Source organism: Pimephales promelas, chromosome 4 (genome assembly GCF_988280905.1).
Source record: "Pimephales promelas chromosome 4, fPimPro1.hap1.1, whole genome shotgun sequence".
Lineage (NCBI taxonomy): Eukaryota > Metazoa > Chordata > Actinopteri > Cypriniformes > Leuciscidae > Pimephales > Pimephales promelas.
This window is the reverse complement of record NC_142772.1, coordinates 29,478,860-29,506,590: the sequence shown is the minus strand read 5'-3', so window position 1 is coordinate 29,506,590 and position 27,731 is coordinate 29,478,860. Positions and strand designations below refer to the sequence as shown.

The window sequence follows — 27,731 nt, the reverse complement described above, 5'->3', positions numbered from 1 at the left end:
CATGACCAAGTGATTTCAATGAAAATAGAAACAATTGCTAGTTATTTTTACTACGGTAAAATTATAAATGAATATGGAATCATCTCTCTAATTTAGAATCTTGTATTTCTGTTTTTCATGATAATGGCTGTAGCCTATTTATTTTTTAGTGACAGTAGAAATGGCAATTTTTTGTAAGGGGAGTTAACAAAATATGTTTATTAACTATTTTTTTATAAATGCAATAAATAAATACAAACTTTTTTAAATAACTATAAATACATTGCTATACAGGCTATTATATAACTTATATATAATAACTAACATTTGAATAACTTTTTACTTTTTATAACAATTAGCCTACTGTAAGAATAGCTAACCCTTTTAATGAATAAAAGACAGCAAACTGTCATTGAATCAACGTGGAAACGACGTCTCTCATGACATTGAAACAACGTTGATTTTGCTCATCGAATTAACGTTGAACCAACGTCAGATGCGGCATTCTTCAAAGCTAAATGAAAATCGAAAATTGGTTTGCTTTCATAACGTTGAAACAACGCGTTGATTTCAAGTTGATTTTCCGTTAGTTTTGAAAGAATGACGCGTCTGACGTTGGTTCAACGTTAATTCGATTAGCAAAACAATGTCATATCAACGTTGTTTCGATGTCATATTTCCACGTTGATTCAATGTCAGTTTGCTATCTGGTATATTAGCGCAACTTTATAAAGTTGTATATTTGCTTCGAATTGAAGTGATTCAGGCAAAGGCCAGTGTTTGGATATTTTGAGAAACGCTTTGACGCACCAATCAGAGCGTCGCGTTGAGCTGTTGAATAGCATCGCGTGCTGTGCGCGTGAAAGATGCGCGCTTGTTTGGGATGCTGCTGGCACACTTCAGGACAGAAACAGATACACCACGCAAACTAATGGCGCGATTCTCCTGAGCACTCGAAAAGCATCCTCCACTGCCTCCGGTCATGTCAGCCCTAACCATTCCAGGTCTACCATAGATATTAAGGTAAGTTTTGTTGAATAACTTTAATAAACCACACTCACGTGGGCTACACAGTAGCCTAACTTACTTTATTACTAGTGTTCAGGCATGCACATCGGTTTGATTGCCACCACTACATCTGTCAGAACCGAATACGCTCTTGGCAGCTTCTTTGCGTTTGGCATCATAAACCGATGAATGAAAACTCTTTATATGTTTGCTAGTGTTTAGCTGAATTTTATACTGTTGCCTCACAGACAGAGTCGCATCTGATAGCAGTCGCATGTACCTCAGTCTGTGGCTGTTTTACACAAGTTATTCATGAGCCGCTCAAACCGCTAGGTTTCTTTTGTATTATTTAGGAGTCGATGAAAGCTAAAAAACGAGAGTCGTTTTCACCCTACACAGGAAAAAGAGCAAAAGGGCAGTTACCTTGAAAGAGTTAATTATTTTGGCACTGACCCCTAAAATTACTATTGTTGGTATAAACGAATTTTGTTTGATTAAATCATAATAAATCCAGTTCATTTAGATGTTACCACATAGGTTACGTGACAACATGCAGTGGGTATACATGCAGCCCCCCTATAGCCTACCTCAAACCCAGGGATGACCTGAGATACCCCCTGTCAGCTCACTGCATGCCTTTTAATCTATTAAAAATTCACAGATAGAAAACAGAGATAGATTGAAGTATCTTTTTAATCCATTCACTTGATTGCATATTTTAGAAAAGCTATATGTGATCTAACATTTAACTCAATTTAGGCTTACTGAAAATACAATGAAAACAACTTTTGTGATGATGTGAGTTTGAGTATAGTGTGGATTTATGTTTTTTTTTTTTTTTTTAATTACTTTTTTGTCCTCTCAGTTAGAGGACCTTGTGTCTCACTGATAAAGTGGTCTGGTAAAAATTCCTGCAGCAGAGTAATACTTAAAGTCTTGGATTACATGAAAGTCACATTTGTCTGGTGGAAGTTTGCGCGGTCAAAGTGGAACTGATTAACTGGTAACCCGTCTAGCTCAGAAAAGGTGTTGTCTTTCGAAATGGAAAAAAGAAACAGAATATTCAGTTACAATGTGCGGTCAGTCAGTAACGTGGATAAACGTGACTGCAAGTAGACCGGACACATGAATGAGTTGTGGTGAGGATGATGATTATGAAGGTTGAGTAGAAGTGTCTTTACAGAGAAAGTGTGGGTTCAGGTCAATACTGGAGTTCAGTTATCTTAATCACTTATACTTGCACTTACTTACTCTAGTTAATTTTAACATTCTCTAGTCCCAGAATCTGTCCCAAATGTCTTCCATTTTCTTGTTTTGTTTTTGAGAAAATCCTTCAAAGCACTCACATGGAAATACAAGCAAAGCAGACACTATTCAATAGCAGCATCTCCCACATTGACACACTCACACACACAAACACGTTAGTGGTTAAACTCCCTGGGATGGAGGGGCAATTCTAAACAGTAAAGTATCCATGAAGTTTTGTAAGAGACAGAAACATGAGACTCGGCATGTGTACAGTATGACAGACCACCTTTTTAGCAGCATACATACAGTAGAACAAACTGAGCCAAAAATGTGCAATGATGATTCTTGAGCAGCAAATCAGTATATGACTTCTGAAGGATCATGTGACACTGACTAAGGACTTGAGTAATGATGCTGAAAATTGAACGGTAGTGTGTATGTGAGACTGATGATGAAAAAACTTAATATCTCTTTCCATTCTTTCCTTCCAAGTAAACCAACAACACTTTATTTTTATTTATTTATAAACTAATGCATTTTGGTGCACAGACCTATATATATATATATATATATATATATATATATAGGTCTGTATATATATATATATATATATATATATACACACATACACACACATATAGATAGATAGATAGATAGATAGATAGATAGATAGATAGATAGATAGATAGATAGATAGATAGATAGATAGATAGATAGATAGATAGATAGATAGATAGATAGATAGATAGATATTAAAAGTACCAGGAAAATAACAGACAATGAACATCAGATCATTAACAATGATTTGAAACATTCAAGGGTTGGGCAGGTTCTGATATGGATTGGCAGGTTGTTCCACAGGTTAGGGGCCGCTAAAAGTTCGATCACCTCTGGTTGTTTAGTCTGCTTCTAGGTACATCCAGGAGGAGTAGATTGGCGGATCTCAGCACTCTTGCTGGAGTATGAACATGAAGAAGCTAAGCATTTGAAAGTTAAAAGTAAAATTTCAAAATCAACCCTGTATCTAACAGGGAGCCAGTGGAGGTAGCACCACACAGGTGTTAATAAACCTTTAAGAACAGAAAACCCAGAAGAAAAGTATTTTCTTTTCTATTAAATGGTTTTTACCTCCTTGGTCAATGTAAATGATTTATTTTACCCACTGTTAAGTTTTCTGATGAAAACGTGTGTGCCAAAGCTCCCCAGGTTTGAGATTAATAAATACATTTGAAGAAAGTATAACTAGTTTACCCTCTCTACAAGTGTTTGTACAACTTCATAAGGTGCATGGAAGTAGCAAGTTTCTACAAAACCATTCTCTCTCTCTCTCTCTCTCTCTCTCTCTCTCTCTCTCTCTCTCTCTCTCTCTCTCTCTCTCTCTCTCTCTCTCTCTCTCTCTCTCTCTCTCTCTAACGCACTCACACACACACTCCCCCTTGCTCTCTGTTCAGGGCTGTACAGTAGGATTTGGTTTGTTGTGAGCACACAGCCAGACGGGTGTGTTTTCTGCTCTTTGGACAGGTAATGCATTGCCTGCAGAATGTGATACTCTAGGAGTGAGGTAAGACTGAAATGGTGCTCTAGAGAGTTCATCTACACTGAAGGAATATGGACAGAAGGGATGAGTGAAAGGTTGTGAATAAATGAGTATTAGATGGTGGTTCGGTTTGCATAAAACACTCAAATACATAATAAATATTCATGAAAAAATATGATGTTCTGTGATAGAATGTGTATTTGCACTGTGAGTCACTCTGTTTGGTATTGTGGAAGAAGTGTGTTTGTGAGAGTAAGTGAGGGATGCTTTTCTCTTTACTGTGGATTTGTGCTCCTCCTGTAGATTTGATTGACAGGAAGAGTATTTAATGATAATTAAATCTATCACCTGATATTGGACTTTCAATTATTTCTGCCTTTTTGTATTTTAAGATATAGAACATCATCTAAAAAATAAAGAGATGGTGATAGATTGTGGCAAAAAAAAATAAAAAATGCTGTGGGCATGTAGTGATAACAGAGCTATAAAAAAAGTACATTTCTTGACACTACTTTGATATTTGCAGTTCACAATTCATATATATATATATATATATATATATGTTGATTTATAACTCACTTTGTATATAGTATAGTATACAATATAGTATAGATTTATTAGACTTATAAGTTGGCCAGAATGCTAGCACCCTTCTGTTCATAGTTTTATGTTTTTGCAATATAAGTGCTTTAAATGTCAAGCAATAACCAACAAAAATTCTCTTTCAAAAGCACTTGCAAATAATTATGCTACTCATGGTTTAGAAAAGTTCTTAGTGATAGATGTTTGTTAAGTCTCTTATACTTTACAAGGCTGTATTTATATTGTGAAATATTATTACAATTTAAAATAGCTTATGTTTTAGTCCTTGTTGAATGAAAGTATTAATTTTCAAACTTCAAACATTTGAACGATATTCAGTCTGTACTCTACATTTCATCATTCTATATTTCTGATTAACTAATTTAATGTGTATGTGACATGCAGGTTGTTATTTATTAAATTGTTTTTTTATATATATATGTGTGCTTCTACTACAGCTTCTTACACAGACTCACTCTTGACTTCCAATTGCTCTGTTTCAGTGTGGGATGATAATGAAACTCTGCAGGTTCTGAGCTGAAGCTCTGCAGCTGCTGCTGAAGTCTTGCCATTGCTTTGGCTCTCACACAGAGCTCTACCTGAATCTACCTCCTGAGGTTACCCGAGTCGACCCACCTCAAAATACTACCCCATGAGGCACTAGTAAGTCATTTGAGATTGTTTTGGCTTGAGCTGCCTCACCTGCATTTACATATTTTGTATTTCTTTGAAGAATTTGGGAAGAAATCAAGGCGTCGGTCATCCAAGTAAACTCAACAACATACATGTACTGGTGAACATGAATCTCAGCCTAAAACCATGGGCAACATTCACTAAAAAGTGTCATCCCACCACAAATATTTTGAATGATTTGAACTAACCCAGACTCGCAGAAGTTTATGTTCATGTGTGTCAGACAGACAAAATGTGATTTAGACAGCGTTTGTCTGAGAATGAACGTGTACCTGGTGTGTGTGCTGTGCTAAATATTGCATAATGGCAGTGTCGTGATGAGTGGCGGGTGAAGTTGAGACTGCGGATCCTTCTAGAGTAACGCTGGCCAGGATGAGGGGCCACCGTAACACACACCACAAGACCTGAGCTCTCAGCCTTCCTGCTGCAGTCTGAGTGTGTATGTATGTGTGTACACATGCAGTCTGGTTTATTTGTCTCTCTCTGTGTGTGTGAGCACGTATGCCTCTCTCACATTGCACATGTCTGTTGATCTGCTTCGCCTTTGTCTTATTTTAGGTGTGTGAGCCGGTGATTTGTTTGTCTGTGTATTTTACATTCCACTTATAGGGGAGCATGTAATATGTAACATGCAAAACTGTAACCGGTTAATCATGTGATTCCAGGTCAAATGATCACACATGTCTCCGTTCCGAACACTTGATCTAAACCTGTCATTAGTTAACCACCGGATCTTAGATCGATCTGCAATCGTTTAATTATTTAATGCATGGATGGAGACCATGAAAGCAAGAGTAGAGTTTCTCAATCCAAACGCCCATGTTAGTGTGTCAGTCACTTGCACCGTCTTTGTGCATGTGTCCTGGTGAGCGTGTACTCGTGACTGTGTCTGCTTGTGTTTAAAATACCAAGACAGACCCAAGAGCAGCCATTTTTATAAAATAGCGTTGTTAAAAAAAATCTTTATTTTAATATAAAAAAAAATTAACTTAATCTCTAAAGACTATGTAACAAGCGGATGTCATATTTAGCAAACATTATGTATCATAATTTAACTAAATCTCACTTTATATTAAGTGTCTTTACGATATGCTAACATTTAAATAAATCATTTGATACAATGCATTTATTGAATAAATACATGTTTTTTCATTGTACTTGTATTTAAAAACTGTGCATGTAATTACTGCTGTAATTAATTTATATAATTACTTGCATCTATAATAGGCTTTATACCGGACACCACATGTACAAACAGAAAAACTGGTCCCATTGCATCCGCTTGTCCAAGAAAGTGTTAACAGCAGTACTGATGCTTATATCTATGGACTTTTAAATTAATTCGCTAACCTTTATTCGATTCAAATATCTCACTGTTAGTGAGAAGAAAAATAAAATAAGACTTTTAGATATCAAATTGAATATGTGATGGACATCGGATATGCTCATCTTTGCTCGCTTCTTTGAAGGTATCATGAGTAAAACGGCTCTATATTTAAGAAAGCACATACAAAAGACCTGAACCGGAAGCGATGCGACCTGTTTTACAGAATATGGAAGTTTGTTGTGCATACACTGTTGACCCTTCTCTTACCCCTTAACCCTCCCTTAACCCTAACCATACCACAAACCTGTTCCTGACCTTGCCTGAATCCCACCTCATTAGTATCAAAAGTATTTTGCAATGCAACATGAACATAAGCACTTAACAATATTTTTGTATTTAAAAATTATGTTATTAATACAAAGCGTGACCATGTTGGTTGTAGTGTGTTTAATGAACCTAAGATGCTGATAATTAAGTGTGTGTGTGTTGTCCTGGTGAGTAGAGAGAGCAGAAGAGAGTGAGAGGGAAGGCACTGAGATTATTGTGTACAGATACTGAAAGGAGATGTGTGTGTGTGTGTGTGTGTGTGTGTGTGTGTGTGTGTGTGTGTCTTATTGGCAAGTGCTCCTTGAAGACAGCGGGACACTGAATGCTAGGACTTTAATATAATACTCACTTTTAAAAGGCTGACTGAAATGTTTTTTGTTTGTGGGTCACACATGGACAGCTTCAAGTGAAGTTTGTTGGCTATGGTTAAGTGTCATTGTGATTAATTTATGAGAATTCTATGACCGAATAAAGGTTCAGTAATAACTATAACATTAGATATAATAAGAATAGTAACAGACCTCTATAATACCTTTGAACAGTACCTAAGAATATCTCAGATATAACAAAAAATAAAAAGTATCAGTGCCTAAAATTCATTTTAATTTAATTTAATTAGTTGTGTGTTTGGATTTCCATGTTTGGTTTTGTTTGTGTAAGTGTTCATAAACAAGAGCATTGCTGTTATTTTAAAGCTATTTGGTATATTGTGCATTCTGTGAGTATTTGTGTATATTGTTCAGGTCAATTATTGTTCAACGCTGTCCATCCACTATTATGTAGTCAAGTCTGTGTGAGAGTGTGTAATCAGTATTGGATGGCAAATACTGAGAGAGAGAGGTGTCAAAGCACACTCATGTGTGTGTGAGAGAGAGAGGTGTTAAAGCACACTCGCTCTCATAAACGCCTCTCATTCCGCAGGGCAACAGCTAGTAGTAGTCAGTGTGATGGAACAAACATTGTGGCTGAGAATTTAAAATTAATTCATGGAATTTATATAAAAAATCTAAATATTTTTTAAATAATAAGTTCAATTAAATGGTTTGTTTTACCTTAAAATTTTTGGTCAAATAAGAGTAGTGTAAACGTTAATATATATATATATATATTGAATTATCACTTTTAATTAGTTGATAAAATAAATGTGTATTTTAGCAGATCAACTGAAAATTAGGCATTTCCTAAAAATGTGGATGTTTTTCTTCTTTCTCTTTTTATCTAACCATCCTCTTAATTTTTCTTTGTCACTCTCACGTTTCCAAGAACGGATCTTCTGCCTTTCTCCCTCTATCTCCCTCTGTCACTTTCTCTCTCTGGTGGTGGTAATCTTAACCACTAAAAGGTGCTAACTCCTATTAAGCTGTCAGAGCTCTGTGTGTAAGCCAATCCGCCCAATCACTTATCAGCGGCACTGACAGACTGAAACAGTGTCATCGTGGTAATCGGAGACATTTCAGTTTCAGGCACACGCACACACCTGTACACAAACATACACTCACATAACTGTATGAGAGTAACACATACTCACTTATTTAAATACACACAAACAAACACTGTCACCCAACATATACAATAACATACAAGACACTTTCATGTACGTATGAGTATGTGTGTGTTTTAGTTGTTAGGGCCATGTGTGTCATGGGTTATTTTTGGACAGTGGTGTAGAGTAACACAGCAAAGCTGATGTCCAGGTAACCATAGCGCAGATTAGAAAGTGAAATATGAATACATGGTTCATTCCAGCACGTCACTCTCAATCTCTACCACACAGGTGACGGTCAGAGAAACAATCAGAGGAAAATAAGGAGGAGAAGGAGAGAAATTAAGATTCAAAATCTAGAAATGGATGTGTTATGTCAGTGCTTTTGGTGCATGGCATCACTCTATTGAAATTGCTTGTATTCTATCTTAAAATTGAATAAAATCTCTTGCACTAAAATATAACCAACAATGATCATGCTGTTGCAATATTTCCATACTAAATCTTAAAGGGATATTCACTTTGAAATGAACTTTTGATATGTTTTATCTTACCTCAAGGGCATCCAAGATGGTGTCTTTGTTTCCACAGTATTTTCAATTTTGATATTTTTAGGTCGAACCGTTCTTGTCTGTCAGTCATATAATGGAGTTTTATGGGGTTCACCCTGGGTCCACCTGAAAAAAAATGTCCTTTACTTCTGTGAGGCAAAGCTTTATTTTTATCATCATTACTCCAGTCTTCTGTGTCATATGTTAAACCTAAAACACCTCTCATTTGCTACTTCACAACCATTGGTATTTTCTTTAGAAGTAAATAGTTTATAAATCAAGTACTTATTCAAACTGAAAGCATGCTGTCTTTCTTTCATTTTTATGGTGCCACTGCTGCCAGTCCACTTAAGTAGTATTAAGGTCCTTGCATACCGATTCCATTTTGCACGTTAAAAAAAATATGACCACATGTTTTGTCAGTCACGTTTACAGACTGCCTGTGAAACTTTCGTCCGTCATAAATTTTTTTGGAGCAGGTTCGATTTTCTGCGTTTTTCGCATTTGAGAGGTGTTTTGACAATTCAGAGCCAACGAATGACGAATATGAAAAAACGCATACGAAAATTTGGGACTCAGTGTGCAAGGACCTTAAGTCTCATGGATCCATTAGGTTGGACTGGCTGTGTCCAGTGTGGGCCAGGCATGATTAATGAACCGTTGATAAGTCCTGTGGTTTATATTAGGCCTCACACACATTCCCTGTTCTTCACAAGCATGTACTGCATGCACATACAGAGATTGGGCCTCATTCATAAAACACAAGGAGAATTACTGTGTAAATCATTTGTAAAAACATTCTCATGTACATTGTTGCATTATATAATAAAAATGTATCATGATTGATTGATCATGCTTTGTATGAATAACCCCCACTCTCTTTTTCTCTCCCTTTCAATCTCTCAACCTCAAGAAAATCTTTCTGTTCGCCATATGTGGTCATGGCTCCTCCTCTACTCCTCCACCTTCTCCTCCTTCTCCTCCTCCTCTCTCCACAGGTGGTGTGTTTGGGTGGCAGTGCTCATAGGAACAGCAACAGTAGTGCAGATGGCCCCAAAGCATCCTGTTCTGAAAAAGTCAAATGTCATCCAGGGATTCTACTTCCTGTGTGGCTGCCACAAAACCCTTCACTTGCGATGCAGGCAATGCGAGCAGTGATCTACTTTTCATGTCTTCTCTACATGTTCCTGGGTGTGTCTATCATTGCTGACCGTTTCATGTCTGCCATCGAGACCATCACTTCACAGGTGTGACAAAAAAAAAAATATATATATAAATATAATATATATATTAGAGTATATATATATATATTAGAGAGAGAGAGAGAGATAAGAATATATGTAGATGTAAGATTTGTTTGTCTCTTAGAAGTCTCTTATGCTGGACAGTATGACATTATGATGGTACGATATGACGGTGTGTGTCATCCTGCAGAGAATTTGATATTCTTTTATTCCACAGTAGATATATTGGCAAAGACATTAATGAGTAGATCTGCTTTCAAGAACTAGGTGATTTAATATATGGTTGAAGTCTTTGCTGTTGTAGTTTGTGTCAGTCTACTTCAAAACAGAAAGAAAAAATAGTCAAATGAGATGAAGTGCCTTTTTTTATAAAGTACACTCACTTGCCTGTCCAAAAATAGGCAATACTACTTGATTATTAAAATATAAACAATTTACTACATTGTTTCTGATATACTTTTGTTGTTTAGAAAAGGACTAGTGTGAAATAAGATTTTGGTCATTATAAACTGTTTTTATAAACTTAATGTGTCTCTTCTCCCTAGGAGAGGGAGGTGACTGTGACGGGTGCTAATGGAGAGAAAACAGTAATGACAGTAAGAATCTGGAATGAAACTGTCTCCAACCTCACACTCATGGCTTTGGGTTCATCAGCCCCTGAGATCCTGCTGTCTGTAATAGAGGTACGCACACAACGTCAAAACAAACCAGCAACTTGCATTGCTCAGTGGTTTATCACAAGAAAACGAAGGGCTAGTTTTTTTGTTTTTTTTTTAATTATTAAATGACTGACACACACTTACACACACACACACACACACCTATCGGTTTAAAGTGATGACTTCAGCCACTTTTCATCCATGTAAAGACATATCATTTAACTCAGTGTGGTTTAACACAGTGACAGTCAATTGTCAGTTACTTCTCTAGAAATTATTCTGGAAATATAAGAAATTATTCTCCAGAAATGACTAATTTGTACGAGAATTCTGTCTCTCCTAAATTCTGAAAAAATATAGTCTTAAAAAGTCCCTAAATTGTGCATTACTAATTGCTTTTGAAAGTAAAGTATTTGTATTGGTATTATTGTTCTCTGCTTTGTATGTGTGCAACAGGTGTGTGGACATGGTTTTGAGTCAGGAGAACTGGGTCCTGGCACTATAGTGGGCAGTGCCGCATTTAACATGTTCGTGATAATCGGAGTGTGTGTATGGGTTATTCCTGATGGAGAGGTGAGGAAGATTAAACACCTCAGAGTCTTCTTCATTACTGCAACCTGGAGCATTTTTGCCTACGTCTGGCTCTACCTCATCCTGGCAGTCATAAGCCCTGGCGTTGTACAGGTGTGTGTGTGTGTGTGTGTGTGTTTGAGACAAGCAGAACTTGTTTGCATAATGTGAATGTTAATATTTATGTGGATGTTGTGGCTAATTTGATTAACTCTGTGTGTGTGTGTGTGTGTGTGTGGGTGGGTGTGAGGTCTGGGAGGCTCTGGTCACTCTGTTCTTCTTCCCTGTGTGTGTCTTAATGGCGTGGATCGCTGACCGGCGCCTGCTCTTTTACAAGTATTTGCACAAACGATACCGTGCTGATAAACGTCATGGTATCATTGTGGAGATGGAGGGTGAGCTAGCACCCAGAGGCATTGATGCCATCATGGCAGATAAATATCAGAACAGCACTACCATCAATATGGAGAAAAATCAAGAACCTGAAAAGGAGAGAGAGGAGGTGAGAGGGCAAAACAAAACAGATTCTATGGTCAAATATCTTTGTAGATTGATTGCAAATTTGTATATTTGTCAATTTTTTTTTAAATATTTCCTCAAATACACTTCTGTTCAAAACGTTGGTCTGTTTGGTCAAGATTATGTTTTTCTGGAATAAATAAATACTGTCAGCAAGGACACATTAAATAGAACTCAATAAATTGACAAATACAACATTTCAAACATAATAGTAAAGACATTTATAATGCTACAAAAGATTTTAATTTCAAATTATTTTATTTAAATATTTGTATAATATTTTTCAAATATTTGTCTCTTTTTTTAACTTTCTATTTATCAGTGAATCCTGAAAAAAAGTGTAAAACCGTTTCCACAAAAATATTGAACAACATTGATGTGCTTATTGAGCAGCAAATCAGCATATTAAAATGATTTCTGAAGGATCATGTGACAAGTAATGATGCTTAAAATTCAGATTTGCCATTACATAAATAAATATAGTCAATTAGAAAACAATTCTTTTAAAATTAAATTGTATTTCACAATATTGCTGTTTTACAGTTTTTTTCTTTTCATATTTAGAAACATGCAGCCTCAGTGAGCAGTGAGCCTCAGTATTGGATTTTACTAAGACTGTATATGGTTGTAGGTGATCCGAATGCTGAAGGAACTGAGAGAGAAGCATCCGGACAAAGACCTGGATCAGCTGATTGAGATGGCCAACTATGCCACCATGCAGAAACAGCATAAGAGCCGGGCCTTTTACCGAGTACAGGCAACACGCATGATGATTGGTGCTGGGAATGTACTGAAGAAACATGCCGCAGCCGAACAGGCGAAGAGAGCTGCTGGAGATTCGACTGAGTGTGACCTGGCCACCTGTTCTCAGATAGCTTTTGAGCAGGCACAGTATCAGTGCAGTGAGAACTGTGGGAACATGAGTCTATGGGTCTGTTTACAGGGAGGAACCGGCACCAGAACCTTCCACGTCGATTACAGGACAGAGAATGGGTCAGCCAGTTCTGGGACAGATTATGAGTATTGTGAGGGAACGATCGCATTTCAGCCCGGAGAGACACGCAAGGAAATAAAGGTGAGAAAGTGGTGATGTCTGATTTATGAACAAAAAAGAATCTTTGACTTGTAAGTAATTCAGTCACAAAAATCAGTTTAATGATGTGAATGATTCAAATTGCAAGTGAAAACACAAACGATTTTTTTTTTTATCTGTAATTTTGGATACATTTTGTGTGTCCTTGTTAAATAAAAGGAATGACATGTATAATTGTCAAATATTTTCAAATAAATGTTGTACTTTTGAACTTTCTATTCATAAAAGAATCCTGAAACAAATTACATTTTCCACAAAAATACTGAGCAGAACAACTGTTGTTTTTTTTTTAACAATGATAATAACAGGAAATGTTTGTAAGTATAATCAAATCAGAATGATTTGAATGAAGACTGGAATATATTCCTAATTTAAAATATATTCATATAGAAAATTGTTATTTAAAATTGTAATAATATCAATAATATTATAAAAAGTGTATGTATTTTAGATGCATGTATACTTTTTACAGGTGGGCATTATTGATGATGATGTGTTTGAAGAAGACGAACACTTCTTTGTGCGTCTCTCAAACCTGCGAGAGGGAGAGGGTGGGACCAACACCGATGGTGCCCGGCTGGTCGAACCCCTCGTAACCACAGTAACCATTCTGGACGATGACCATGCGGGAGTCTTCGCATTTGGTCAGCGGGAGCTCTGCGTGGGTGAATGTTCAGGTGTGGTGGAGGTGCCTGTGAACCGGACATCAGGTATGCGTGGGACCGTAACAATTCCGTATCACACAGAGGACGGTTCTGCTCGACAGGGTGTTGACTATGAGCACACACAAGGAGAGCTGGAGTTTACCAATGAGCAGACTAGGTAAATGTCCACAGGTTTTAAATTCAAATACCTTGTTATTTTAACTTTACCTACACTGTTTGAGTATTTACTTCTCACATGCACACAAACCCTGCCACATTCACACAAAGTTTGAATTTATGTGAAAAACTAGTGTTGTCATATAAATGTGTTATATTGCTGGTGACGAATTTTAAGTATCTCAGTAAGCAGTCTGGCAGTAGTACTTAAAAATCTCTAATTATGGACCATTACAGCCCATTAATATATTTTACTAATATATGTTGTGCAGTTATAATGCATTATAAAGGTATAATAAATGAACATTCACTACTGATCAAAAGTTTGGGGTTGGTAAGATTTTTTAAATAGTTTAAAATTCAGTAAAACAGTAATATTGTGAAATATTATTACAATTTAAAACTACTGTTTTCTATTTTACTATATTTAAGCAAAATATTCATACAAAATATTTAATTTATTTAAAAAAATCTTAGTTTTGAACAGTAGTGTATGTCAATTTATATATCATATCCATTTACTATCTATGACTTAATTATAATTTTTTGAAACACACCATAAGCATTATTAAAGATTTAAGTTGAAATTCTGAAACACTAGTTTAGCTGTAGTTGTGTAGCTAATGCACTGATGATATTAAACCTCGTATTACATCGCCATCAGCATACAAACAACCTCTATTATTTGTCACTATCCCCTCACTTCTCATTTGAGCCACTTGAGGTCTCTTTCTCCCCAGTACTAACATTTAATGCTGTTTAGTCTATAATCCCTGTCTAGTACTTTGTCCTGTGTGTGCTTCCAGACTGAATCTGTTACGCTAATACTGGATTCTGAGCAGAAAATATGTTTGTGGGGTTTTTTTTGTGTCAAAAATATTTTTTAACCTAGGCTAGAAGGTTTAAGGTTGACACAAGGTGATTCCATAGAGCATATCCATAGATCTCTATATCTAGATCTATATCTAGAAGTGATATTATAATTAAAATATTATTTTTTATTACATTATAATATACATACTTATTACATTATAATATAAATAATTATAGTATAAATAAATATAATTTAAATAATTATATTATAAATGTTATATGCTTAAGTAGAGCGTTTAGGTTGTATTTTGAAAGTACAAGTATTTTGATGAACAATGTGTTCCAAATTCACATTCACAATTTTTTTCTGGCAGTTATGCTGCGTTCCAGGCAGGTTTTTGAGCACGTAAATCACGACTTCAAACCAGACTTATGACTTTGTTGCATTCCAGGTCATTCACGCCAAACTACCTGAGCGCAAGGAATTGTGGTAGCTAGATGTAAACAAACCAGCATGGCGGACCTTACGGGGCTTATGCGCATTTGTAATAATTTCTAACGCCAAAGGTGCTTACTCCTTGTTTGTTTGTGGGAAACTGAGGAGGAAAAATAGCGCATAAGGCAAGATAAGCTGTTATACCTTTTATTTTACTTTATTTGTACATTTGGAAAATGTATTTGGTATTAATTTATCCTTACTCTCAATGGACTGAAAATTAGTTAACGTTATTGTCCTAAAGTGTATTCTCACTGTGTGTACCGCCTGCAGAAACACTGCATCCGTAGGGGCTGTCATTGTAGTTTTGTATGGTTTTGCAGGCTATGTGACGTCAGATCTCGTAACTGGGAGTACATACAGTAGATCTAGTACAAGTTCACGGGTGGGAAGTCACGGGTTTGACTGCCGTTACAGTGCACTTTCACGGGTATAACGTTGGAAAAACACGGGTTACAGGTTGCCTGGAACGCAGCATTAGAAGCCACTTTTGACAGGTTTTTATTCATTCATGTGAATGTGAAATCTGATGAGGTTGGAATCTGTGCTGTCTGTAGTGAAGCTTCAGCAAATACATGGCAAAGAACAAAACTATGCCGCATACACACACTGAATTCATGTAGCTTTTATTGTTAAAACAAATTATATAAATCTTAAACCCTCAATGAAGCAGTGGTTTGTGGAGAGGAGAGCATGTACACAACCGACAGCATGTCTCAATTCATCTGTGTGTGGGTTAATTATTTATGCACTGTGTGTTAAAGTATTCATGCAGGCCCAACTCTGATGTGATTTAAATGTTGAGGTCTCCTTTAATATTTCAGAGGTAAAACCAAGAGGAAATGATTATTTGACCTTTGCTCTTTGTCTGCGTGTATCCACAGTAAGACACTACAGGTGCGCATCATTAACATGCAGGAATATGAGAAGCGAGAAAATTTCTACATTGTACTTGAAGAACCCAAATGGCTCAAGAGAGGCATCTCAGGTCTGTGTGTGTACCTACTCTTGTTAATCATCACACATGTTATAGTATTTTCATATTTTCTAATTGTGGGAGATTTCCATGAATGCTTGCTAATAGCCTCAATAGCCTCGTACTCGCCTCTCAGACACACACATTTCTATGACCAGTGTCCAGTTTCAGATCAATAACACCAGCACAACAGGGGACAAACTAGATATGCGTCACTCATAGTAACTAGATCCGACTCACCTACGCACACATTTTAGCCTCACGCTTGTATGTGTGTGTGTGTGTGTACGTACGTACGTACGTAATATAAGCCGATGTGTGCAAATAAAAATGTTTTTTACTGTATTTTTCATCAAATAAATGCAGCCTTAGTGAGGATAAGAAACTACTTTGAAAAACATTTTTAAAAAGTAGTGTAGAATGGTAGTGTAGAGTGATTGATTGGATGGTTTATTGATTGATTCAAACAATCAATCAAACAATGAATCAATCAATCATTTACTTAATCACTCATTCATTCATTCTCTACTCACATGCTGCAAGTAGATTTGCTGTTGAATCAGGGTAAGATGATTTTACAAACTCTTTCTACATATATTATGCAGTATATATGCTATTTTGTATGTCTACACATAAAGAATTGTTACACCTCACATCTTAGCATTCAGTATTTATCCTTTGCTCTCCTGTTCATTTTCCTCAGCCACTCCTGGTCCAGAACTGGAGGATGCCAGGCGTATAGCAGAGAAGGGGAAGCCTATTCTGGGAGAACACAGCAGGCTAGAGGTCATTATAGAGGAGAGCATAGCTTTCAAGGTAACAAACACATAAAACTATGCAAAATGTATTCTGTCACATGCAGGCAGAAACTGTTTAAGCTGTGATTCCTTCCTTCTCATATAGGTCCGACAGGGAATGGTTCCTAATGGAGTTTTAGATGCGGTAGTAGACCACTTGCCTCAGTGTGAAGTGTGTGTTCGGATTGCCCTTAACTTCAACCTTTAAACTCTCTCTGACTGAATTAATCCAATTTAAATGCATGAAGATTGTGATGCAATTAAATTACATTTTTCTCATCTACTCTTTCTGTTTTAATCTGTATGTTTGCTAATTGAAAGCTTTAGAACTAGACTAAAGGAGTAATTTACTTTAAAAAAAAAATTTACTCACCCCCATGTCATTCAAGATGTCCATGTCTTTCTTTCTTCATTCGAAAAGAAATTAAGGTTTTTGATGAAAACGTTCCAGGATTTTCTCCATATAATGGACTTTATTGGGAACCAAACGGTTCAAGGTCCAAATGAGAGTTTCAGTGTAGCTTCAAAGGGCTTTAAACGACACCAGACGATGAATAAGGGTCTTATCTAGGACCCTTCGAGTCATTACTCGAAAAAAGATTTGTTAATTTTGATGAACGAGTTAGAACAGGAGAGTCATGAACGCTCATCACAGAACAGAGCAAGGCGAGCATTTGTGCTTATAAAACGTAAACTTTTTTATTTATTTTTGAAATGACCGATCTTTTCGCTAGATAAGACCCTTATTCGTCGTCTGGTGTCATTTAAAGCTGCTTTGAAGCTGCACTAAAACTCTCATTTGGACCTTGAACCGTTTGAAGTTCATTATATGGAGAAAATCCTGGAATGTTTTCATCAAAAACCTTTTCTTTTCGACTGAAGAAAGAAAGACATGGACATCTTGGATGACATGGGGGTGAGTAAATTATCAGCAAAAGTTTTTTTTAAAGGTGAACTACTCCTTTAACCCTAAAGCTTTATACACAACCAATCATGATTTATCAATGAAACAAAATGTTAATTTGGCTGAGAAAGTGTAACGGAGGCCAGCTAGTAAAGAGCTGTGCAGGTAAACATCAATTCGCTGGCCTCAAGAGGGACTAGCTAACAAGGGCGCTAAAGACCACAGCTTCTGGCATCAGTTGCTTGTTCGTCTATTGTCTTCACTCAAGGTTGACGAAGACGAAGTCCCTTCTCAGTCCATGGCTCCAGCACCCTAAGGACGGGCCAGGGGTGTGGACGGTTTACCTGCACTTGCTGACCTCCGTTACACAAGAACAGTCCTTTTAGCTAATGAATCAAACAGGAATTAAAAAAAAACTGATGAAGTCTAATTGATTGCTGTTTAACGGATGTATTTCTCAATCACTAAGCTCTACTATGGTGTGCATATGTGTTTAGAATACAGTAGACCGCCTTTTGAAGGATACCAATCTTGCCGAAGTAATTGGCACACACTCCTGGAGGGAACAGTTCATTGAGGCTGTAACAGTCAGTGCAGGTAAAATCAAATCATTTGTGTGTTTGTATATATATATTAAATCATGAATTATGCTGTCTTTGTGTGTACAAAAATATCACGAGATATTCTTTCAGGTGATGATAATGATTTATTCCGACCTTTTTTCTTTTTCTCAGGAGAAGGTGATGAGGAAGGAGGGGAGCCTCAGCAGCCTTCGCGCTGTGATTATTTCATGCACGCGATTACAGTGTTCTGGAAGATTCTGTTTGCGTTTGTTCCACCCACAGAGTATGGGAACGGCTGGACCTGCTTCATTGTGTGCATTGTGGTCATTGGGATGCTAACTGCTGTCATTGGAGATTTGGCATCTCATTTCGGGTGTACAGTGGGCCTTCGTGACACTGTCACTGCTGTAGTATTTGTCGCCTTAGGAACCTCAATACCAGGTAAATATGTATGGTAGACTGTATGAAATAAAGGCTACATTCACACTGCCAGTTTTTGGGATTGACAACCGCTTTTACTTACAGGTGTGAGTCTCGAAATGTCCCGTTCACACTGAAACTTTCAGTAGTAGTCTGTATGAACGTGTATGAACGTGTAACGGGAGTCAAGCCTGTATTCTCTTACCATTAACCATAGCGACACACTGACATTATGGCAATATCCATTAAGCTGAAAAGTTTCATCACTTTTGAGAAGACAAGTCCAATCAAGCCACAAGGTTAAATCCGTCAAATCTTCATCAACTGACTGCAGCTTTTATATCTGGGTGGAGAGTCACTCATAGAATATAAAACTGAGCCTTCAGATCTCATATCTCCGTCGCTGTAAGTTACTGAAAGTAAGACCACACACACCAAAACCCGCAACAAACGGTAGACAAGCATTTGTGCAGTGCAGAGCGGCTCTCTCACACAGTATGACATGACAGACAACTAGTTGTCCAGTCCAGTTCCGTTCATACAGCATACATTTTCTGAGAAGTTGTCAGTCCCGTAAAATACTGGAACTGTGTGTGAACGTAACCATATTAAAGGACAATACAGATGAAATTTAGCCTTTGGCTCGATCCGGTAGCCTGACTACGTCAGACTTTGTACTTCCGCTCAATTTCAGTTCGCTTCTGTACTGGAACTGTGTGTGAGACATCGACATCTCTCAGTTTTCCTCCGGCCTGAAAACAGCCGGCCAATCAACGAACTGAGGGCGGGCTGAGAGCCGTGACATAGACGCTAAGCGCCGAGTTTAAGATTGTATTTTAGGTTAGGGAAAACGAAAACGACGGCGGATATGGAGATACGGGATGCAATTCGCTCAGTTGTGGAGAATATTCCCAGCATTTGCAAATTGTAGCCCAAACAACAAGAGTGTTTGTTAAACATTTTGAATGGAGGTGATGTTTAAGTTGGAGAGAGGTGATTGCATGGTGTCTGACAACTTTATTTTGTTGCTGTGTGTGAATGAAAATCATTTTACCAACCAGGCATTTCTCACCTCCCTTCCTTCCTTTTTTAGATACATTTGCAAGCAAGGTCGCAGCTCAACAGGATCAGTACGCAGATGCTTCAGTTGGAAATGTAACCGGTAGCAACGCCGTTAATGTTTTTCTTGGGATTGGCGTGGCTTGGTCCATTTCAGCCATTTACTGGGAGGTCAAAGGTCAGGTGTTTTATGTAGACCCTGGTTCGCTTGCGTTCTCTGTTACACTCTTCACCATCTTCGCCTTCATCAACATTGCTGTCCTGATGTTAAGGCGGCGGAAATCGGTGGGCGGAGAGCTAGGTGGGCCCAAAGTGCTAAAAGTTCTGACTTCAGCGTTGTTCATCGGTTTGTGGCTTCTCTACATCACATTCTCCAGCCTAGAGGCCTACTGTCACATCACGGGCTTCTGAGGACAGAGAAGACATAGAAAACTCAATAAACAAGCATTCAAGTTAAATGAGTTTTGTGAAAACTGTGAGAGAAATGTACGAAGTACTGTCTATTCCATGGTAATAAGTACATGAAGTAGGTATAGGTTTGCAATTTCTGTATTAACAAACATACCTAAAATAAGAGAGTGAGTTAGAGAGAACAAGATATGACTGCACAGCTATCAGGGGCATCTCTGACTGTTGTTCAGCTTTGGTTTCAAAGCACATTAGAGGTATTATGAACTTTTGACACCACCAGACCCTCAAAGAAATGGAGGAGATTAACACTGCAAGATGTAGCACTTTTATGACAGAACTGTGATGTGATTTATATGCTGACTTATGACAGTAATTGATGCACCTGTGAAGAGATGCTAGTTCTCTCTCTGAGAGAAGCCACATATGACTCTTCATAGAAATTATTACAAAAAATAAAAAATAAAAATCTTTGACAAGTGAAACTGAACAACTTCTGCTGGTTTCACTTTAGGATGTTATACATTATGGGAGGTACCTTGCGAAGTTGGTCAAGGAAATAATGTATGTGACAATTATAATCAGAATTCACATTCATATATTTACAAACACTGAGGAGTCTATGTCATATGTCTCTTCATGAATTCACTCAAATGTATATTTTCAGTATTTAAATTCAAGTAAAATCCTTAATAAATTGAAATGGTTGTTTTATTGTGTTCTGTATTCTAACTGGAACATGCTGCTTTCAGAAATTAAAAGTCGAATTACTGTTATTTTATTTATTAAACATCAACAGATTGCACTAGGCCTAATTAATTATATTTTGCTTCCTTTGACGAATCTTGTAAATGATTTGGTTGCTTAATGCTTATAGAATCCATAGAGACAGAGAGGTGATCACAATGAGACAAAGGACATGTTAGAATTATGAATGTTAATTTAAAACAATGTCCATCATTTGAACAATAGTGGTACACAAATTAACTATAAACTATTTTGAATGTCCCTTACACTGTGTTGGCCTATTAAAAACAAACATGCTAATATTTTGCTTTGCTGAATTTGGCAACCCAAGCATGCACTCTTGGTAGATTTGTTTATAAATAAGTTATTAGTTACATCTACTATTCTGTCTTCTTAACGAATCGGTTGAGTAAAAGATTCAATGACTTAAGTTACAATTGAAGCAGAAATGATCGTTTAATTTAATGAATGAATCGTTTTAGTGAACATAATTCAAACTACTGGAATGAATGAAAATCCCCGCCAGTAAAAAACAGTTGGAAACGCGCCTGTAGTTTGAGTTACATCAGTGAGAGCCAATCATGTTTAAGAATTAAAGACACCGCCCCTTCTTGGAAAAGAAGTCGTCAAGGCCGCGCTCAGCCGGTGAGGGGTGACGCTTCCGGCCGGGCCAAGAGCGCGAGTCAGGAGCATGAGATAAGAGAATTGGTGAGGACTCTGTTTAGATTTGCATGCTCACGTTGTTTATTTGATTAGATGAATTCGATTTGTATCGACTTTGTACTTGTAGTATTCATTAGCTGGTTTCTCCTGTCGGCCAAGGTTTGGTTGAGCGCCTTTCATCAACCGGAAGAAGAAGCGTCCACGCGCCCTCACACGACGGAACCGAGGACGTCGAGTCACACAGTAAGTCCGCGTGCTGTAGATGGTGTTGTTTATTTGGTATTATTTCAAAGGCCATTCTCTTCACATGCGTTTATATATTTTGTACGAGACTTCGTGATTTAAATGTTGCTGCCAGCTGGTGGATCTTTCGGATTCGGTAGGTGTACGTTATCGTTTAAAATGTGCCAAACAAAGAGCGGCCTGCGTTTCTGGCGCACTTATTGGCGTTAATCTTCCTAATAGGCTAACAATCAAACCACTTGCTACATTCTCAAATGTTTCATGCTTCTAAGCTCTTATACTATTGTCTGTTTGTTTTTGGCTGTTTGAGTCTTGTTAGTTCCGATATCATGTTGATAAACATGATTGAGCGGTCTATCATGGCCGTAACGTTAGTTCATTAACGTTATGTGACTGGTGTTACAGAGCGATGAAAACGAAACCAAAACATTATCCTTGAGAAATTCGTACGTTTACATCGTGTAGCAACAAAGCTCTTAAGCACTCATATATTCAGTTTAACGAATTTAGGTGCATCCACGTGATACTGGAACAGCTGACCGCGAGTTGCTATGTTTTTAACAAGTGCATGGCTGTACTACTTCTAGACCAACGCACTTGCATGCGCACTGGTTGATCAATGTACACTAGAACCTGTATTTTATTCTAGAAGAAAGCTAGAGGTTTTCAATCTTTACAGAACCAGAGATTTGTAGTGTACAGTGAAATTGTTTGAAACAATTTACAACAATCCTTGGAACGTCGCTACTTTACCACATTATATAGTGCTTAATGGAAAAATTCACCCAAAAATTAAAATTGTCATTCCAAACTTCCATGATTTCCTGTTTTGGTGACATTGACCTTTGTTGTATTTGGGGGGGAAAACAAACAAAAAAAAAAAAACATGCATTGGTTGTGTGTCTTGCAGAAGAAAGTCATACATATTTTGAACTAGTATGAAAGCAAGTAAATTTATTATGGGTGTTCGGTTCCTTTAACAAAATGAGTTCAATATTTGATAGTTTTAAATGTGGCGTTCTATGTTTTATAGTCTCCACAGACTTTGAGTACCATCAGAGACACCCAGTTGTCCACGAACCCTTGGTTGAAAAGATTCATTTGACTGTCAGTGAATTTGGGGAATTCAATTTCTACTCTCTCAAATAGGCATCAATTAATTTCTTTACTTTGTCAATACTACAGGTGCAAGATGTCTTACTCATCCCGAAGTTCCTCTCGTGCCACCGACTGTAAGGTCTATGTTGGTGACCTTGGCAATGGTGCAGCCAAAGGTGAGCTGGAACGGGCCTTCAGTTACTACGGACCATTGCGGAGTGTATGGGTCGCCCGGAACCCTCCAGGTTTCGCCTTCGTAGAGTATGAGGATGCCAGAGATGCAGAAGATGCCGTAAAGGGGATGGATGGAAAGTGAGTCAACTTGAGTTCTACCTGCCTACATTTGCCATGATGCTACTGCTGCACATTTTACCCCCTGACCTCTTCAGGGAGCTCAGACCCGCAGGGGTGAGTGTCGGCGGTTTCACTGTTTTCTTTCCGCTCACAAAGGCCCCAACTTTTGTGGCATTTTCCTAGATGCAGATTTGTTGTAGCCTGTTTGTTGAGTTCGGTTGTTTTTAATTTCTGAACCTTATCTGCATCTAGGTGAAATGTATGGCTCAGAAATAAAAAGGCTAACAGGGGAGTCTAGGATGTCCCAACAGTTGGATCACATATGTACACACCTTTGTTTGACATGGGGAAACAAGTAACCGTCTGATCTATAATATCCCAGGGTGCTTTGTGGAGCCCGTGTCAGAGTTGAGCTGTCTACCGGTATGTCAAGAAAGTCCCGTTATGGCCGTCCCAGCCGCAGGCAATTTGACCCCAACGACCGATGTTACCAGTGTGGGGAGAGTGGTCATTATGCCTATGACTGTTATCGTTTCAGCAAGAGGCGAACCCGACGCAGCAGGTATATGAATTATTGTCTTATTTTTATTGCCTTTCTACTTGAGTCTGTTGTTAAACTTTCATATTGTTTTTAGATCAACATCTCGCTCTCGGTCCAGATCTCGAGGCCGCCGCTACCGCTCTCGGAGCCGTAGTAATGAAAGGTAAGACAACGCACTGTTCCAGTTGTTGTTATTATTTATTTATTGTCAATATGCATCAGTCTGATTTCATGCCCTCCCTTTCTCAGAAAGTACCGTTCACCTTCATACTCAAAACGCAGAAGCAGGTGAGCTTTGGTATCTTTTCACAGTCTTAATTGCAATAATTCTACTTAACATTGATTTGCCAATTTCCACAGCACTGTTGAAAAAGCAATCTTTCTATTGGAAGTTTTGATTTTCTTAAAGTCCCCCTGTTTATTTTATCCCTTAACTCAGTTTTGATCACAAAATGACATTTAAAAAATGTTTACCTTGAAAAAAATAATACCCTTAAAATAACTTGAATGTAACTACACCCTTGCCTAATTTAAATGCGTTGTCACTGTTGCCCCTGAAACTGCATTAACGCACCAGTGGGGCTCAACAGCCTTAGTCAAACGGGTTGGTGCATATGGTTGGGTTGCGGAGAGATTGTTGTTAGGTCTCAGCAGCAGGAGGAATGTAGAGGTCAGTAAGCTGGGATGAGTTGAGTGGGGGACGGAGGGGGCCCTCTTGAGGTGTCATGGGCTAGTCGACGAAACCCTGAGGACGGAAGGTGCCCACTTGAAGACCCTAGAGATGTCCCCTACTCGGCTCAATCCAGATGGTTGTGGTGCTGGTCCACTTGGAAGACCACACTGTAGTTGCAGCCGTTGTGTGTGCTGACGCGCCAAGTAAACTGCAGCCGTTAACGCCGGACAGAAGGGGAGTCACACCACCATATGGATGGAGAAGTGTATTGGTTACTGCAAAGTAGGGATGGGACGATAACCGGTTTCACAATAAACTGTGATAAAATGCACTGACGGTTGGTATTATCGTTTAAAATTTAATTATCATTAAAACCGTGTTTGATTATCGCGATTTTAATAACTCACTGAATCCTGTCGGCCAGTCTGACGCAGGCGCGCAGCACGCAATATTTTTTTTAATTACTCTTAGAGAAGGAATGGTGGAAGGCAGTGACTGTGCTCAGGAGATTTTTCAGCCTTTTAAGAGGACCAAATCTGAGGTGTGGTCATATTTTCGGTTTTACAAAAGTCCTGAGGGAAACTTGATCGAGGATGGTCACCCTGTCTGCCGAACAAAAAGTCACTGCAATAGAAACACTTCAAATCTGCCGAGTCGTCTTGTGTGATCATCACCCGAACTCAAGGCAAGTTAACTTTGACCTTAATACCAAAACTACGGCTGGGAAACAATTGGGCATGAAATGTTGTTTTGAGTTGAAACATTTTATGTCACTCACTTGAAATAGACGTGAAGCTTCCGCAAAGAAAAGTTCGTAGCAAGTGGATTTGAGCCAAAGACGAACTAACAACTTCAAACAAGACTATTATTAAGAGTGATATTTTAAGGGATAGTAAAGTATAGATACATCACGTATTAAACCGATTTTATTTTTACCACATAATTACGGGAACATATTGAATTGATAATGAGATTAGCTAATGTTTTAAATCTTACCTGTTTATGAATTCATTTTGTAAAACAATCGTCCAGACAAGATATATCACACCAATATTATCAAACTCTGTAAGCAATAAATCAACTCTGATTTCATTTTTGCAATACAATCAAAAACCGGAGACGCAAGACGGCAAGTTGTATTTGAATGAAACAAGAGCGCGCGTCCGTTGTGATATGGATGTGCGCCGCTGTGTAATAATGCGTTGCTATTGACGACGGGCATTATAAAGAAGCAAATGCCATAGAATAGAATCTTGCTTAAAAAACTGCATAGAGAGGCTTGTTTTATTTGTTGTTTGTTGATTTTCAATTATAAAACTTGTTCATAAAAAAATCAGTTCTTTTTGAGCACTTTCATAAATTTTTAACAAAACCGTGATAATATTGATAATCACGATTATTTTGGACACTATAATCGTGATATGAAATTTTCATACCGTCCCATCCCTACTGCAAAGCTACGTCTTAGTTTTGCTTATCTTGGTGAAAGCCTAGTACAAATCAGCATGAAGTTGTAACATCTACTCTCGTGTAATGGAAATCGGTTCTATGAACATGCAAATTAGCCCCTTCCCAGTTTTCGAAACGTGTTTTTGAGACTGTCTTTTTTTTTCCCCCACTGCTTTTAAGGAGAAAATACTCAGCAATGGAGTTGACTTTTGCTTTGCGACAAACCGTGTGCAAATTCATATAAAAAAAACCCCACAGACTTATAAACATCATATAAAAACTTGATTTTTAATACAGGGGGACTTGGTCATTGATCTTTGGGCTTTTGATTTTTCATAAACTTCACCTCTTTGTTTTAGGTCCGGCTCCCCGGCTCGCTCCAGATCTAGAACCCCTGTGCGGCGCTCGCGTTCACCTGTACGCAGATCAAAAAGCCCTGTCCGGAGGTCCAGATCCAGAACGCCTGTCCGTAGAGACAGGTACTGCATGCACAATTTACACATGCTAATTTGTTAATTCAGTTTCAAATGTATAAAATAAGATATACGTGTTGTACATTCCATCTCGGTTTAAATCTTATTTGTTTCTTTTAAAGTCGCTCCCGTTCACGATCTGGTTCCAGACAGAGGGAACGTAGTGTGTCCAGATCTCGTTCTCGGTCTCGTTCGGTCAGTCACAAGAAAGATGGGTAAGTGCCAATTTGCACATTAGCACATTTCAGTTGTGTCATTCAAGGTTGAAACTCTGTAGATGCTGACTGTGTGCGTGTTCTTAGTCATTCCAGGTCTGCCAGCCCAAGGAGAAGTACAACACCGGGTGCTGACTGATCTGAATACCAATGCTTCACCCCTATTCCCCACCTTTGCCTCAGGGCTAAAATAAATTTTATCTTCCCCATGATTTCAATTTTGGTTCTACTGTAGCTACAAAGCTTTTATTTTTTTTCCTCCCCACAGTTCAGTGACAAAGCTCCTCCACCGTTGGAAAACATCACTATCATCTCAAGCAGCTCATGAATATTTTCTCTCCCATTTTTCATAATCCCCTTTATTCTAAACATTTTTTTAAGAGCTCCATTGTTTTAATTTCAGTGTTGAGCCAGTGTCCTGTGATTTGTGGGTAAGGTGGTGAATGAGCTATGTTGTGATTTAGTCAGTGTATAATATGAATTGAAAAGTACGCTGTGATTTGTTTGTTGTAGAAGGGTTTTTTTTCATTGAAAATGGCAACAATCTTTTTAATAAAGTAAAGCTTTACAAACCTAATGATTTCAGTGCTTTTTTCTTTTAGATTACATAACAAAGACATGTTATGAACATTTGCATATATTCACATACAGATAATCTAAATAAATTAGGCCTCCTAGTACAAGATGCATCCAACAGTAGTACTTTTCTTGCATATCTTATATCTCATAAAATATATCCCTGTTATTTTCTCCTTTTTTAAAATCATAAAGGGGTTCCAAGCATCTTAAAAAGCTTTAGACCTGCTTTTAATAATATATGACACTCACTTCCCATTGTTAGTTCTGTTTAGATTTGTGTTAGGGTAACAATAAACTTATGATTTTTGCATCATTTGCTATATTTTGTCATAACAAAGGCCTAAACCCTGTCTGAAACCAGGCCATAGACAAATATGTATTCTCCTCTTCTCAATTTAAGATCACTAGGACATAAGTTTTTTTTTTTTTTTTTAATTGTTTTCAAGAGAAATAGTAACGTTGATTATTTCATCTATTATAGTCTGCTCTAACTTCTGGAATTTTAAGATCTCTTCACACTCCCATACACAATAAAAGAATTCTTTATTCAACTCTAATCTTCAAGGGAAAGGGGATATACTGTTTTAAGTTAAAAATGGCACATTTTCAACCATAATGTTTTTTTTTTATTAATTTGTTTTATTGTTTGTACGTTGCTGCATGCTGCTATTTACTTATA

At 37.6% G+C, this 27,731-nt stretch overlaps 2 protein-coding genes across 7 annotated transcripts; both read left to right on the top strand.

Annotated features, from left to right (window-relative positions):
- Positions 1 to 857: 857 nt before the first annotated feature.
- Positions 858 to 20,789, top strand: slc8a2a (solute carrier family 8 member 2a). 5 transcript variants are annotated; one of them, XM_089130245.1, is made up of 15 exons: positions 858 to 1,002; positions 4,858 to 5,017; positions 9,649 to 9,982; positions 10,525 to 10,662; positions 11,095 to 11,322; positions 11,459 to 11,710; positions 12,359 to 12,802; positions 13,293 to 13,642; positions 15,835 to 15,938; positions 16,473 to 16,490; positions 16,630 to 16,742; positions 16,830 to 16,868; positions 18,125 to 18,224; positions 18,362 to 18,631; positions 19,704 to 20,789. In XM_089130245.1, exons 3-15 carry the CDS (start codon positions 9,677 to 9,679, stop codon positions 20,078 to 20,080), a joined length of 2,739 nt encoding a protein of 912 aa, XP_088986371.1. In that variant the 5' UTR covers positions 858 to 1,002; positions 4,858 to 5,017; positions 9,649 to 9,676; the 3' UTR covers positions 20,081 to 20,789. The 5 variants fall into 5 exon arrangements, with proteins under 5 accessions (XP_088986371.1, XP_039506048.2, XP_088986370.1 ...); XM_039650114.2 differs by having other exon boundaries at positions 16,830 to 16,895; XM_089130244.1 differs by lacking the exon at positions 16,473 to 16,490 and having other exon boundaries at positions 16,830 to 16,895.
- Positions 20,790 to 21,422: 633 nt separating this feature from the next.
- srsf7a (serine and arginine rich splicing factor 7a) lies at positions 21,423 to 27,050 on the top strand. Of its 2 annotated transcripts, XM_039650137.2 has the most exons (9): positions 21,423 to 21,532; positions 21,647 to 21,730; positions 22,916 to 23,140; positions 23,505 to 23,684; positions 23,758 to 23,826; positions 23,913 to 23,951; positions 26,145 to 26,264; positions 26,381 to 26,473; positions 26,561 to 27,050. In XM_039650137.2, exons 3-9 carry the CDS (start codon positions 22,923 to 22,925, stop codon positions 26,610 to 26,612), a joined length of 771 nt encoding a protein of 256 aa, XP_039506071.1. In that variant the 5' UTR covers positions 21,423 to 21,532; positions 21,647 to 21,730; positions 22,916 to 22,922; the 3' UTR covers positions 26,613 to 27,050. The 2 variants fall into 2 exon arrangements, with proteins under 2 accessions (XP_039506071.1, XP_039506072.1); XM_039650138.2 differs by lacking the exons at positions 21,423 to 21,532; positions 21,647 to 21,730 and adding an exon at positions 21,733 to 21,866.
- The last annotated feature ends 681 nt before the right edge of the window (positions 27,051 to 27,731 follow it).

What these genes read in the sequence shown, in the direction of transcription:
- slc8a2a (XM_039650114.2), top strand. Translation starts at nt 9,677, where the DNA reads ATGGCTCCTCCTCTACTCCTCCACCTTCTCCTCCTTCTCCTCCTCCTC. An exon ending in GGCTGTAACAGTCAGTGCAG is followed by an intron (nt 18,225 to 18,361) that starts GTAAAATCAAAT and finishes TCTTTTTCTCAG; the next exon opens with GAGAAGGTGATGAGGAAGGA. An exon ending in CTTAGGAACCTCAATACCAG is followed by an intron (nt 18,632 to 19,703) that starts GTAAATATGTAT and finishes TTCCTTTTTTAG; the next exon opens with ATACATTTGCAAGCAAGGTC.
- srsf7a (XM_039650137.2), top strand. Translation starts at nt 22,923, where the DNA reads ATGTCTTACTCATCCCGAAGTTCCTCTCGTGCCACCGACTGTAAGGTC. An exon ending in AGGCGAACCCGACGCAGCAG is followed by an intron (nt 23,685 to 23,757) that starts GTATATGAATTA and finishes TATTGTTTTTAG; the next exon opens with ATCAACATCTCGCTCTCGGT. An exon ending in ACGCCTGTCCGTAGAGACAG is followed by an intron (nt 26,265 to 26,380) that starts GTACTGCATGCA and finishes TTTCTTTTAAAG; the next exon opens with TCGCTCCCGTTCACGATCTG.